The following is a 13,902-nucleotide window of genomic DNA, read 5'->3' as shown; positions in this document are numbered from 1 at the left end:
TATGAAAGAAATCTGGACTTCACGGCTCCAGTTCGCTCATCACCGTGACCTCTTCCACAAATGCAGGCTTGGACCTGCTCGTTCCTCCCCCCAGAGTAAGCTGCAAGAAAGTATCTGCCAGCTAAGGGTGTCCTAGAAAGAGGAAAACCTTAGCTGTCAATCTCCTTGAGAAGTTCGACATGTGGACAGCTGGAGCGGGCAGCTGCCAGTGCTCGGATGTGGCTCGCGGCTGCAGGGAGGCTTCACTGCCGGGGGGTTGACCAGCCCATGTCACTGAAGGGTCCCTCGCCCGTGGCCGACCTCGGGGGGGGGCCACAGGGCGTGCAGAGGTCAGAGTCGGTGTCTGACTCCCCTTCTGCAATGTAGGGTCTGATTTTGGCCACGGCTGCATAGCAACCGTTGTTAAGGATGTCCAAATTCTCTTTGGACTGGGAGATGCTAAAGCCGCTGAAAGAGCGCTCCAGTTCCTCGTGGTCCACCGAGGGGATGGAGATGGACGTGTCGCTGTCTCTCATGGCACTCTCGTGGTGTTTGGTTGTAATGTCTTCGTTCCTCAGGTACTCCGCGCTCGCCCGGTGCCCGCCGCTGTAGGCGGACAGGGAGCGCTCGTGGGAGGGTGGAGGTGGGATCCGGACCAGCGAGCCGGGGTCTCCGACGGGTGAGGAGCCGTGGCTCTGCCGCTGGCACGACGTGGAGGGCGGGCACGCGTTGCTTGGGGCTGGTGGGGCGGAGAAGTTCTTCTGACCCATGGAGCTGGTGGACCTGATGATCTTGATGATGCAGCCGTTCTTGTCAATGTGCTCCCTGCTGTCTTCGGGGCTGTGGTAGGGAGGGGCTGGGTCTGGTTCTTTGGACCCAAAGTAAGCCTCCGTCTCCGTTGGTGGGATGCCCATCCGCTGCATGTAAATGTTCACCAGGAAGTCCAGCTTCTTCTCCATTGACTGAACCTGAAAAACACCACAGTTCCAGCACTACGTGCAGGCTGAAGCACGTTAACACCCTGAGTATGAGCAACTTCCATCGAGATGCAAGTATGGGGCTGGGCTTCATAGATCACCTCCGCCTACACTGACCCACAGCATCTCAAACTTTTAGTGAATATTTAATTGTTCTGAAGGGTTTAATTCTCCACCTTTTTACCAGGTTTTCCTTGTTACAGGATTTTCCTTATGCTCCTCTAATCTTTTTGACAGGCACCAAGTTCCAGAAAAGCTGGAGCACGCTTGCTCCTTCCAGCTCCTTCCTGCACTTGGCACTTGCCTGGGCTCAGAAGGCCATGGGGATTTCTGAGCCTTATCCTCTAGGAAGATTTTAAATCTTCAGCAAGGCCAGCAGCAGCAGCAGCCAGGCTCAGGGACTCATTTGAAGCATGTCCAGTGCAGCAGCAAAGAAACCAATATGCTGTTCTCAAAAATGTAGACATTTGACAAACTCACTAAACTAGACTCAAAGTGCCTGGCTTAAAAGTAGCACTTAGGCTTCCAAGACATTTAGTCCCCTTTCATAACATCCACATTGCTTCTTTTTCAAAATATTCCTGGCTCTCACTTTCTTTTAACTAAAAGGTAATGTCCCACTGAGAGAAAAAGGCGAGAAAAAGGCAAGAAATAAACAACACAATGCAGGCAAAACCTTCTGACAAGAACCCCTTCCTGACCCAAGATACCTGTTTTTCAACTTTTCCAAGCCTGCCCATCATGCTGGGGTCTTCAGGCAGCTCCCCCTCTGCTGGCCCTTTGGTCCGATCCTTGTCAGTCATGGAGGATCCTCTCCCAACGATCTGGTCAACTCTACCGGGATCAGAAAATCCCCCCACCCCCGGAAAAGGACCTGGAGTCAGTTGGAGGCAGCAGGTGAGGAGGGCACCGCTTGTGGTGCCTCCATGGGACAAAGCAACAGCCTCTCTCCCAACTAACACTCCAAATTACTCACAGACACGCAGTGGCACTGAAGTGTTAATTCAGATGCAAAATTCAGAGCAGTATTAGCAGAGTTTGAAATTATCCATTTCTGTTTATACAGATAAAACCTGGCACATTATGCACAGTAAATTTACCCACTGCAAAGAATTTCTTTAACTGGCTTTCTTCCAAATCGATTAACTTCTTATTTGTACTGAGAAATTATTATTTTGGGGGAAGATCAAGTTTTCTGTCTAGCATATATCAATGGGATCTTTTTCAGTCTTTGCAGCAGTTTCCTCTCCTCAATGCAAATGTCTGTGTGTAATTCTCATGTCCATGAAAATGAGCTGCTTGTCCTAAGATCCAGACAAACAGGTGCAGTGACAACTGTTTTAGTGGAATTACAGCAAGGCTGAATTTGGCCAGAACTCACCAAACATTACCAAACTGTTTTCATCTCAGTGCAGTTCACACTTGTACTGTTAGATGTTTCTTATTAGCAGGGCTCCCAGTTGGGAACAGCAGAGGAGGCTCCTGCCAAATCAGCCAGCAAAGGTTACAAGGCACATAATTTGGTACTGACTTCTTTACACATCACATTTGCACTTCCTCACTCCCAGTATGGAAACACCTGGGTTTATTAACAGCTCCATATGCAGAGGAAGAAGGAGGGCAGAACCCGTTTGGAAGCTGGAACTCAATTTTATTAGAGGCATCAAATATAAATTTCTGGAGAGTAAACACTGGAGCTTCTTGATCCCTCCAAAGTCAGGGGAGCAACTCATTTTTGGAATAACTTCTTAATGGCAGCCAGGTTTATAGAATAATTCTGTGCTGGGCAAACTTTACTCTTGCATAATGCACCAAACATAAGGGTGGTGGGGGGAAAGAAGGGTTAATTAATCTGACTGAAACCAGGCTGAGGTATCTTGAGCGAAAACTCAAAATGCTTCTTACGCAGTTCTGCGTTGTGGGCCACGGGTCCATGCACCAGGAGGAGGAAAAGGAAGGAGCTGAACACAGACAGACAGGGGAAAATGAACAAACAAAAACCAAGGAAAGGAATGAGATGTGAGGCTATTTCCAACACAAGAGCTATCTGTTTTCTTCACACTGGACAGGGACTTCATACGGATGTTGGCTGTTGACACTGAGGGGCAGGTACCAGTGGGAATGGACCAGCGTGGCTCCCTTAGCTTATATTAGAGCAACAGCATTTTACAGCACCAGATCTGGCTCAAAGAGATGAAGTGGATGAGCACATCACAGCAAAGACAGAAAATATAAGCCAACAATTGTTTCAGAGTTTAGCTTTGATCCCAGAAGCTACTTCATTTGGGCAGAGATGTGACAGAATTCTGTTCTGCTTAAAAAGCCATGTTTGATCCTTTGCTTAGCAATATAAGCACAGGAGTACAAGGAGCACCGAGTGCTGGAATTACAAGTGTGAGGAATACGCATGCCTTATTTCTCTCTTGTAATGGGAGAAGGAAATCACTGACATGTACAGGAACTCCCCACAAGGGATGCAATTACTGACAGGACATACAGCACAAGGAATCCTATGACAATGTCGTTACCATGTAAGCAAAGAGCTGTTAAATTGGATACCTCGGGCTACCTTGGTGGGGAATCACAAGTCAAGGCGTGGTACAGCCACTGTATGAACTCCTCTCCTGTATGCACAAGCAAGTAGACTGGTAAAACAATGAACACGAGTTTAAAGAGGCCCAAAGTCTAAATGTTATTGAATATTGCAGAAGGCCAAGAACAATCAGGGTGCTCTGTCCTCCTGTCCCATCCAGCACGGCACTGACACTGAAATGTGTCCACTAATGGAAATGAGATGTCCCTCACCAGCTGTGGAGTAGAGCAGGGAGGCAGGACAGACTGTGACACAGAGAGGAGAACCGAACATTGCATAGTAAAAACAGAGAGAGTCTTGTGTACCCTAATTCTAACCTTGCAGAAATCAAGGCAGGACTTCTGCTGTCTTTTCATATCTTAAGAGAAGAGCTATCCAGAGCGTGAACCCCACATGGCCCATTTCAGTGGCCACCTGGCATTCTGCAGATGGAGTGATCACTAAGAAGAGCACTAAATTGTCACCCACCTTCAAGGACACAACCTGCCTTCAGACCTGCTGGGATGTAGGAGCAGGGCTGAAGCCCTTCACAGAGCTCACCTATAAAGCATTCAGAAGCCCTTTCCCATTATATAACTGACACCAGAGCCCAGAATTCCTGCTTGATTCATTCCCTTTGTGTCTATACCTGAACACAGCTCCTGGGGTGTTTGTCTTCCACAGCTCTGAGGAAGCAGAGCCAGATCTCTCCTCAGAGGCAGGGCAGCACCAAGGATGGTGCAGGGGGCAGCTCTGGGCCTCTGGCTTCAGTGCAGAGAGCGGAGAAGAAGGTGAACCAAGTCCTTCTCTCTTTATGGGAGAAACCAAGCTTGAGGTCTCCCACCCCTTTGCTTCCCATGGCACAAGCTGGACCACAGGAGAGTGCTCCTATCCCCAGCAAAGCGCAGAGATTTCATTTGCGCCTTATCTGACACAAGAGAAAAGAGGAATTCCTTATCAGCTCCCAACCCACCTGCACCGAGCTGGGTGGAGGACCACCAAGAGGACCACCAAGAGCAGGAGGTCCTTTTAGCCATTACAAGATTTTGAGATTTTGTCCAAACTGGGCAACAAAGCTCAAAAGATGAAGAAGAGAGAACATATTCCACTTTAGCAAAGCAGAAGGGGATAATTTATGTTCTTACAGCGTGACAAAGAACCAAGAATCTTCTGAGCTGCCCGTCCCACTTCTACACTACAGCCCATGGGGAGTCTTGTGTCTTCTCAATAATTATTTCATCTGTGCCCAACACACACGTGCAGAGGGAAGAATTCAGGTGAAGCTTTGGAAGAGGCAGCCCCATGTTTTTCCTTTCCTGGCAGAAGAGGATTCAGAGATTTCTAAGGATGCACGACAAACTGTGCCATCTGCTGTCCTTGGTAGGCTCTGCTGGGCCTCAGTTTGGGAGGGAGAGAGAAGAGGGGATTGCTCTTTAAAGTGGACTTTACTGCCTTTCCTTCTTTCTAATGATAGAAAAAAAATGTAAATTCTTGCATCAGCCACAGTGCAGGTTTTCTCATGCTTCGTTATGCTTCATGCTAACAGTGCATGCAAAGAGGTGTAATATGTCACCCTCGGGCCAGAAGCAGACATCAAAAGGTCAAACGGCTCAAATGAGATAAAAATGAAGTGTTTGGGAATAGATAGTCAAGTCTTTTCTTTTTTTTTTTCTTTATCTCTTATAAATTTTTGTAAACAATCCAGGCATTGAAGCCAAACCCCCTTCATCCATGTCACAGGACTGGCTACTTACCCTTTCATTTGGCAATAAATCTTGCTCTGGGCAAATTTTGATCAACAGCTGTTGTCTAAAAATTACACCTGAGATTGCACCTATTCTAGGCTAAATCAGCTGATCAAGGGAATTTTATCCAAATTATCTGTGTGTAGAGCATGGAGCAAACACCATCAGCCAAACCACAGCTGTGGGCATCTACCAGGATCCCCCTGCCTTTACCAGGAGCTGCTTGCAGGAAGATTTTGGCTGAACTGAGCAATCCACAGGGTTAAGAGAGCTCATGGGACATCACTTCCACGATGTTTCTCTGGGCAGAATTCGGCTAAAACAGGGGTGTGCAGACTGAAAAGGAGAGGCCGGAGCCATCCATGGGGACCTCACAGGACACATCCCCATGGCACAGACCCACGTGGTGTTGGGGTGATGAAGGGCATGGCAGCAGCAGCAGAGCCTGACCAAGAATTTTTGGATCTGGGTTTGGGGCTGCTCAGAGCGCTGGTTCCCATCCATCAGCTCCCTGAGCACCTCACAAGTGCTGCTGGTGTCTGTGGGAGGATAAAACTGCCAAAAATTAAGTGCAGCATAAGCCTTTTCATGGGTGGGAACAGAGATTTCAGCAGCCTTCTGTACCCTGCTGCTTTCTGCAGCCACAGCTCAATGAGGGGGAAATGAAAAAATTCATTGGAAAAGGGAGAAATGACAAAAAAACCTCTAAACATCCCAGGAGCCTTGTGGGCATGTGCAAAGGATTTTTAATCAGTATTAGGAACTGTAAAAACAGCGGGGGGAAAGTCATTAGCATGAAGCTGATACAGCAACAGACTTGGACTGAATAAAATAAATACCCCAGTTTGAGGTCTCCTCCCCTCAGATCCATCCATCACCTTTGCTGTGTATGAGGCACAGGTTTTCACAAGAAAGTCCTGCCTTTAGTGAAGGCTTGTTGCACATATCATCTTAAAGGTTAAATACAGCAAAATCCTCTTGAATATGTATTTTTGTTTTAAAATCTAAATGTTTCTTCAGATAACAAGGTTATTTCATTTTCAAAAACTTGTTTTGGCAGGGAGGAGAAATGGGAAAAAATGCTCGTTTGAAAGCATTTTTTTTTTCAAGCATAAAGCTTGGGGCTTCTGGAAAATACTATTTTTTTAATGTTTGAGCTAGCTGAGTGGGAAAATGTAAGCTTTCAATATTCCTTTTACTTACATTTCTCTAGTGAAGATTACTCAGAGCAGCTTAAATAAAAATCAAGAGATTTGTCACATATTAGCTCTTAGGGAGGCAAATATATTTAGAAAAAAAAGTATTTAAGGCTAAGCTTGCTGCATTTAAAAATCACCTACTATTTCTGCATAGAAAATGACTTTCTAGCAAATATTTATACCTGCCTTGGGCTCCAGTGGTCTCAGTGCAACGAGAAAAAATACAACCCAGCTCATGGCCTTGCTGCCCAGATCTGAGAATGCCCTAAAATGGGAATTTTTGTAGGAATATATTCCTCGTGGCACGAGCTTTAGATATGGTCTTGCTTAAGGAGAGAACTTAATGAGAAATCTCTCGCTGTGTGACTGAGGGCTGGGTTTGACTCCTGCTCCTTTTGCTTGGAAAATCAGGATTGATTTATTATTTTTTGGAAGATGAGTCCCATTGTTGTAATATTTTAATGCAATTTTTTCCTCCATGGTCAGTAAAGTGGCACCAGCAAGAAATAGAGACCATTGTGTTCATCAGCTACAAAACACTTCATTCTTACTTTGCCCACTGAAATAAACTTATTTCCTTGTCCAAAGAGCTGCAAAGGCTCCTTTGCTTGTGTGTGGACAGTGTCATTCTTTAGGAAGTGGATTATTCACTTTACATTGGCTTTGTGGGTAAATATTCCACCTTTTACATTTGAAGACAGCCTGATAAAATATGGGATTTTTGGAAAAGATAGAATTTAGCTTTCTAACACCTCAAAGAAGACTGAAAATAGGAAATAGGCTCGCTGAAGGAACTGATGGTTATTGATGACTGAACGAACGTCCCCTTTTTTGTACCCCTCTGGCTTGAAGGCAAATCAGAGCACACCCAGAGCAGCAAACCCTCGTGAGTCATGATTTAGCAGGCTGCACTGCTAAGTGAGAAATGCCGTCATATAACTGGCATGAAAGGGGTTTGACATAAAGCAAATGAAAAAAATTCCAGAGAAAGCGGCATTTTGGTGAATCCTAACCTAGGCGAGTATTGGGGAGACTCTTTGGAAGAATACATGGGTCCTTTGGTTGGATACTTCTTATGCCGGGGAGTTGAAGGGGGTGGGGGACCCACAATCATATCTATCCTGGCAAAGTAAATAAGAAAAAAGACACCAGCAAAATGCATAATGAAGCAACACGTAGAGAAAAGTTGGTCAGAGAAAAGTCGCAGAAAGGAACAACTGAAAAACAGAACGACAGGGAGAGAAAGAGAGAGAATTTGAAAATATATTCTGCTGGAAACAGAAGGCTCTCTCCTACCACCTGGTTGTTGGTGAAAAACCAGAGCCTTACCCACCTCAGGGTAAGATTTGGAGATTTAGGCACCACTGCAACATCATTAGGAGTTCCCCCCACCCCAGATATAACAGGCAACATGCTTTACCCTCTGGAATATATTTGCATATGTGAGGTAATATCCCATTGAGGTGGCTGGATATGAAACAACATATATTCATTCTCCTTTCAGTTCCAGTGCTAGAGAACACATCCTCAGCTAGTTCAGGGAAGCATGAGCTGCTGGGAGTCGGCGAGGAACGCTGCAGGATTGGATAACTCAATGAATGGGAGACATCCATGGTTGGCAAGGTGTCAGGATGGAACACGAGACAATGTGAACACAATGCTGAAAAGAGCACATTGCAGACACAGTGACAGAGGCTTTACTGATTAGAGAGGAAAGTGCATGTAAACACCCCAGAAATAGGCTTGGATGCAGCTTTAATCCACCAAAGCCCTGGCTAGGGGAGGTCGGAGGCAGCCCTGCCGAGCTGAGCTGGCAGGGAGAACACAGGGCTTTGATTGATGAAGGAAAGGGAGATTAAAATATCTGTTCTCCAAGGTGCCCCATGACTTCCTCCCTGGGATCCATCACATGGGTGCAGGGTCCAACATCAGCCATGGTCTTGTCTAGAGAGGGTCCTTCCAGTTGTACTGGGCAGGTGACCAGCCATGGGACCTGCTGGTGCCCAAAGTGTGGCCCCAAAGGGGTCTGCTCTCATCACCATCACTGATCTCCTGCTCAGTGGGGACAGTGAAACCACTGAAGCTGCCTGGTAGTCTTGGATCCCAAATCCAGCTGCTTCATGTTTTTGACGCAGCTCCTGGTCCTCCTGGCTTCCCTGTGAGAGGATGGTTGGTGGCCTTGTCCACCCCCAGAACCTCATCCTCGCAGTCCCACAGCTACAGCTGAGGGAAGAATCCCTCAGCTTTGAAAGCTGCAATTCCTTACCCGAGCCTCCCCAAAAAAGCAGCCAACCAAACTGCTTTGGCTTTTCAGCACATCCCCCTGAAGGACTGGAAGACTTGGATGGGTGTGAGGCAATCTGCCACAGCCCTCAGGCTGCTGGAGACTCAGGATCCCACCTGGAGCCAGTGGAGATGACAACCTTGATGGCCCAGTACCCACTGTGGAGGTGGCCTGGAGGCCTCTTGTTTCAGGTTACTAAAGTTAGGAAATCTCAATCCCCTCCTCCTCCTCTTCCCCCTCTATATTCAGCCACACATCTTGGATCTATGATCACTGAATTTGTACTGAACAGGAGTGAGAGGCTCACACCGAGGAATTCTCCAGGATATTTTGGTCTCCATAGCAAGGGAGAATGTTCCTTCTGGGAAAAGCACAGTGTGCAGCAGGGCTGAGAAAGTTACCTCTGCATTTTGAGCATCAAAAATAGCAGAGTTAAAATGGTATCTGAGAGATTCATGGCAGAACAGAGATTCCTCTTTTTCCCAAGACAATTTTCCTGCTTCATTCCTGGGGTTCATGTCAGCTGTTTGCATACACAAACACTTATTTTCTTCACATTTGCTGACTCTATCAGGGACTTAGATGGGTTTGAAATTAAAGGAAAACTTCCTCAATGCCTTCTAGAGGAAGCTGGGCTGCCACAGCCATCAAGGGAAGCAATTTCATTCTCCAAGTATAAAAGCAAATGGTGTATTTTTTTGACTGGAGATTGCCCATGGCCAAGCCCTGCCACAGTTCTGGGTGTCCTTCAAGCTCAGCAGAACTGGTGCTACTTCTGCTGAGCCAACACAACTGGGGGTGTTGGAGGCTTGGGGTCTGCTTTCCCCATCAGGGCTGAGGGAGGAGTGGTCAGGCTAAAAGATTAAACTCTGATCCTCTGTTCAAGGAATCAAATTTATGTGCTGGGTTTTTTTTTTCTTCCAGGAGAAACATGAAAAAAATGGAACCTTCTCAGTTCCATTTGTCCCTTTTCCACATTCCTTCTCCTATTAAAATGAACACATCTCTCCCTAAAATCTGAGCACAGAAGCTGAAATGCAGCTCAGCTAAACCCCACCTACGTCGGTGGGCTTGGATGAGAAATTCCCATCTGCATGGATTTTCAGCAGACTGCACCATCCGAGGAGGGATTCCTCCTCAAGTGGCTTAGCATCCCAACAGTGGGAGGCAGCTGCTGCCTCCTCCCTGCTCTCTGTGTCTGTGGCAGCAGGGCCACAGCCAGGACATCAAATTTTGTCTTAGATACCAAATAACCTACATGAGCCTTAACACTGGGGCAACCTTGGCACCCTGCCTGGAGGACCATGGAGATACCCACCCGCCTTTCCTATGGGATATACCATAATGAAAAATCTCCCAAAATAAAGCAGGAGGATGAGCCATGATTTTTGTATGTCCTGTGATGGGCAGTAAGGGTGTTTAGTGTCCTGCTTGTCCCTGTGAATTCCAGCCATAAGCACTGATGTTTTCCTTGAGGATTTTTCTTAGAAAGAAAAAGAATAATCTGTAGCTGCAAAGGAAAGTGTCTCTCTCTTGGTAATACCTCCACAATGAACAAAAAGCAGTGGGAAATGAAGCAAAGAGAGGGGTCTCTTGCCTGGCCTGAAGGTTTTTAATCCGGGAGAGCATGTCCAGGTGCCCAGCTGAGTACTGCTCGATGACATCCATCACGTCGTAGGGCCGGAGACTCTCCTTGAACTTGCGCTTGGAGACGAGAAACCTCATAATGCTGCAGGAGACAGAGAGCAAAATCATCACACAGTCCCTGGGTGCAGCCTGACCTGCTTAATGGCAGATAAAAAACACCACAGGGAGCTGCTTTGTAAGGAAAATGGAATAAATCCCAACCCTGTGGATTTGGGAGAGGATGCAGCAATAGGAGAGGGGAAGGGGGTTGCGGGGGCTGGTGGCTGAAGCCCTGTCTGCGACGGGGGGTCCCTGATGCCCCTTGGACTGTCATCTGTGCATGTGCTCTCCGCACCACTTTTATAAATGTCAGCAGTAAATCTCAGAGATGGTGAAAATGGTCATTTGGATGCATCCCTGCGGGGGATTTTCCTGTTTCTCCGTTTATTCCTTCCCTAAGCAAAAATTGCCCTTCCTGGCAAAATTGTCTGTAAAGCAGGGCAGGCCACCCAGGGGAAAAACAGCCTGCAGCACACACATGTCAGCATTTGCCAGCACTTCTTGGGCTTTACACTTCTCATTTTTCTCTCTAATTTATTCTTCTGGACCGCATCCCCCCTCTCCCTCTCTTACCACACTGCCCTGATGCTGACTTTCAGCCCTGGTGTCAAATCTTCCGTCACAAACTCGCAGTTGCAGCTTTTGTTCTCATCAGGAATGTCTTCTCCAGGGAGGCTTGCTTCTGGGTTTGGGACAGGGAAGGAGAAACACAACACGTTACTGTTTCCCGTGCCAGTGCCACTCAAGGAAAGATGAGGCAGATCACAAACAGCAACCCCAGGGGAAGCAGCAGAGAAGCCTTTGCTGAGCATCCAAATGAGAGCGTTTCCCAGGATGTGCGAAGGTGACATTCAGCAGTGCCAATGCTCTCACCCATCTCTGTATCAGTGAATCCCAGTATCATTTGGGTTGGAAAAGCCCTCTAAGATCATTGAGTCCAACCACTCTCCCAGCATGGCCAAGCCCACCACTAACCCATGTCCCCAGGTACCACATCTAGGTGTGGTTTTAATCCCTCCAAGATGGTGATTCCACCACTGCCCTGTGCAGCCTGTCCCAGGGCTTGACCACCCTTTCAGTGAAGAAATTTTTCCTAATATCCATCCTAAACCTCCCCAGGCACAACCTGAGGTTATTTCCTCTTGTCTCAATGCCTGACTCTTTCTCCTTTCCCCATCCTCACATGCAGAAATATAAACATTACCATGGGTATCAGAAGGGGTTTTCTTGCCTCTTCTAATCATTATTGACTAGTTTGGGTTGGAAGGGACTTTTTAAAGGCCCCCTCATCCAACCCCCTGCAATGGGCAGGGACATCTTCAACTTGATCAAGTTTCTCAGGCTACTCCAAGCTAAAAGACTGGGAGGGGAAGGAGTTCCAACACCTTGGCTGGCAGCTCTGCCCTTCTTAGGTGGGGAGGGAGAGGATGTGGGGGCCAGCTGGGAATCTGGGGTCCAGCACAGCACCCCAAGCCCTCACCTTCCGAGTTCTGCCGCGACGCCGCTCCCTTGATGCGGAACGCTTGCCGGGCTCGGCTGCGGTCTCCGAAGCTCCAGCTCTTGGGCACTTTGCTCGGGCTGTCCTCGATGCTCTGGTCAGCGCTGGGGGACCTCCTGATGCCCTGAGCCTGTGGAGAGCCTTTCCCTTTGGTGCCAGCACCGCGGGGACTGGAGAAGACACGATCTTTCAAACTGACCTTCTGACTGTTCAGAGAAACACGTTGAAACAAAGACAAAAAGGAGACAGCAGGAGGAGTCATTCTGGAAACCACGCAGTCCTTCCCCACCAGCCATTAGAAACCAAGAGCACTTCCAAGCAGCAGTGACATGTAGCTTTGCTGTTGGCTTTTCTCTTTTTTCCAATATGTATTTTTTATTTTTATGTTTGTTTTAAAGAAAGCATTGTAGAAATGTTTCCGTCATCATGAGTGAAATGGGAATGATTCGTAAGAGAGAGAAAATAATGAGGACTTAAACAGAAGCCCCTCATGGGATGCCAGGGCTGGCGGGACAGAATGACATTAACAATGAGGTTATGATTCCTTAAATCACTGATCGACTCCGATCACGAGTTAGGAAGCTTTTCTTTCACAACTGCCTTCCAAAACGCTATGACTAATAAGAAAATACCAATAAAAAAAACCCAAACCATTATCTTAGAATTTTTGTGTAAACACTTCACTTCCGGTGCTCAGATCTGTCCTTTCCTTTTCTTCAGCTCCTGTATTTCCTCCCTCTTCAAACATGATCTGCCCCCTTTATATATTCCAAAGAGCTCCTCTTTATCCAGTTACATATTGAAACACATAAATACAAACGCTGAATTGTGCAACTCCTTTGTATCCTATAAAAATTCCATCTAAAAGCTATCTGCCATCTCCCTGAAGGACTGCTATGGGTGTCATAAACATGTAAAGCAAAATTTTAAAACTCCAGAATATGGCATTTTATTGCCTTTTTTCCTACTAGAATCCTTGCAATTATGGTTGGAAAAGAAGCTCTCCCCAGAAACAGAGATGATCTCACTGGGAAACAGTGACCACCCCGCTCTAATTGGTTTCCAAATTCTGAAATTTGCAATTAAAGCCTTTCACCCAAATGAAGACGTGGAATTTTCATGTGAAAATTTAAGAACAAAGAGATTTTGTGAATCTTTATGAAACCACAAACTTTATAGAGACAGCATTGGGGAAAGCAGACTGCAAATAGTTTGGGATCAGTTCATATTTTCTTGATAGCAATCGATGATTAAACTCCACTCGTTAGAGGCTGGACAATCGGTGCAAGGTACTTGCACAAATAGTCAATATTTTATATATAGGTGTATCAAAATTGAGTGAAGACAGGGATTTAATTCCCAACACTCTGTACCATTGCAGCAGCCACTTATCATTCTGCTGCAAACTCTCTGCCTCAGTTTGCGGGAAGAACATTCCAGAAATTTTAATTTCCACATCACCAACCAAAGACCTGCTTTTTTTTGCTGTGTCTTTCAGCAACACCAACTTAAAAGTCAGAGCCACGCAGTCCTTCTTTGCCTTCAAAACTGGCATGAGGTTCTTCAATCAGAACTTGGCTGCTGGTTTTGAAGCAAAGCAAAACGCTGCTCCCTTTTCCCAGCCGCCGGCTGTTCCCTGCTGACAGGAGCAGACACCAGCTCCGGCCAGCAAGGGAAGAAGATGTGACTCGAGGACACTCAGGGAGCAGATTTGCCGGGTAAGAAGGTGCTATTTTTACAAAGTCACTTTACATTGAGAGACAACAAACATTTACAGGGAGAGAAAGGTGCTTAGGCAGCATTTTGCAGAATTGTGTGGGGACGGCATCCCCTGGGCTGCAGGGCAGGGTTGGCTGCGGCCATGAGCTCAGCAGCAATTTCACATTGAAAGATGGATTGGAGAGAAAATAAAATTTGCTCATGACCAAATTTAAAAAAGGCAGAATTATTCCAATTAAAGAT

General features: G+C 46.7%; 1 protein-coding gene across 6 annotated transcripts in view; it reads right to left on the bottom strand.

Moving 5' to 3' along the window:
- Positions 1–242: 242 nt before the first annotated feature.
- Positions 243–13,902, bottom strand: part of KCNQ2 (potassium voltage-gated channel subfamily Q member 2) — a 64,984-nt gene continuing 51,324 nt past the window's right edge. For 3 of the 6 annotated variants that reach the window (XM_069034031.1, XM_069034032.1, XM_069034033.1), the window contains 5 exons: positions 11,923–12,146; positions 11,016–11,124; positions 10,354–10,485; positions 1,667–1,790; positions 243–947 (listed from right to left, as the gene is read on the bottom strand). In XM_069034031.1, coding sequence (XP_068890132.1) covers positions 243–947; positions 1,667–1,790; positions 10,354–10,485; positions 11,016–11,124; positions 11,923–12,146 — 1,294 coding nt within the window. Of the gene's footprint in view, positions 948–1,666; positions 1,791–7,485; positions 7,594–10,353; positions 10,486–11,015; positions 11,125–11,922; positions 12,147–13,902 lie in introns of all 6 variants that reach the window. The other 3 variants (XM_069034029.1, XM_069034030.1, XM_069034034.1) reach the window with 2 other exon arrangements.

Source organism: Aphelocoma coerulescens, chromosome 20 (genome assembly GCF_041296385.1).
Source record: "Aphelocoma coerulescens isolate FSJ_1873_10779 chromosome 20, UR_Acoe_1.0, whole genome shotgun sequence".
Lineage (NCBI taxonomy): Eukaryota > Metazoa > Chordata > Aves > Passeriformes > Corvidae > Aphelocoma > Aphelocoma coerulescens.
The sequence above is the reverse complement of the archived record's forward strand: the minus strand, read 5'-3'. Positions and strand labels throughout refer to the sequence as shown.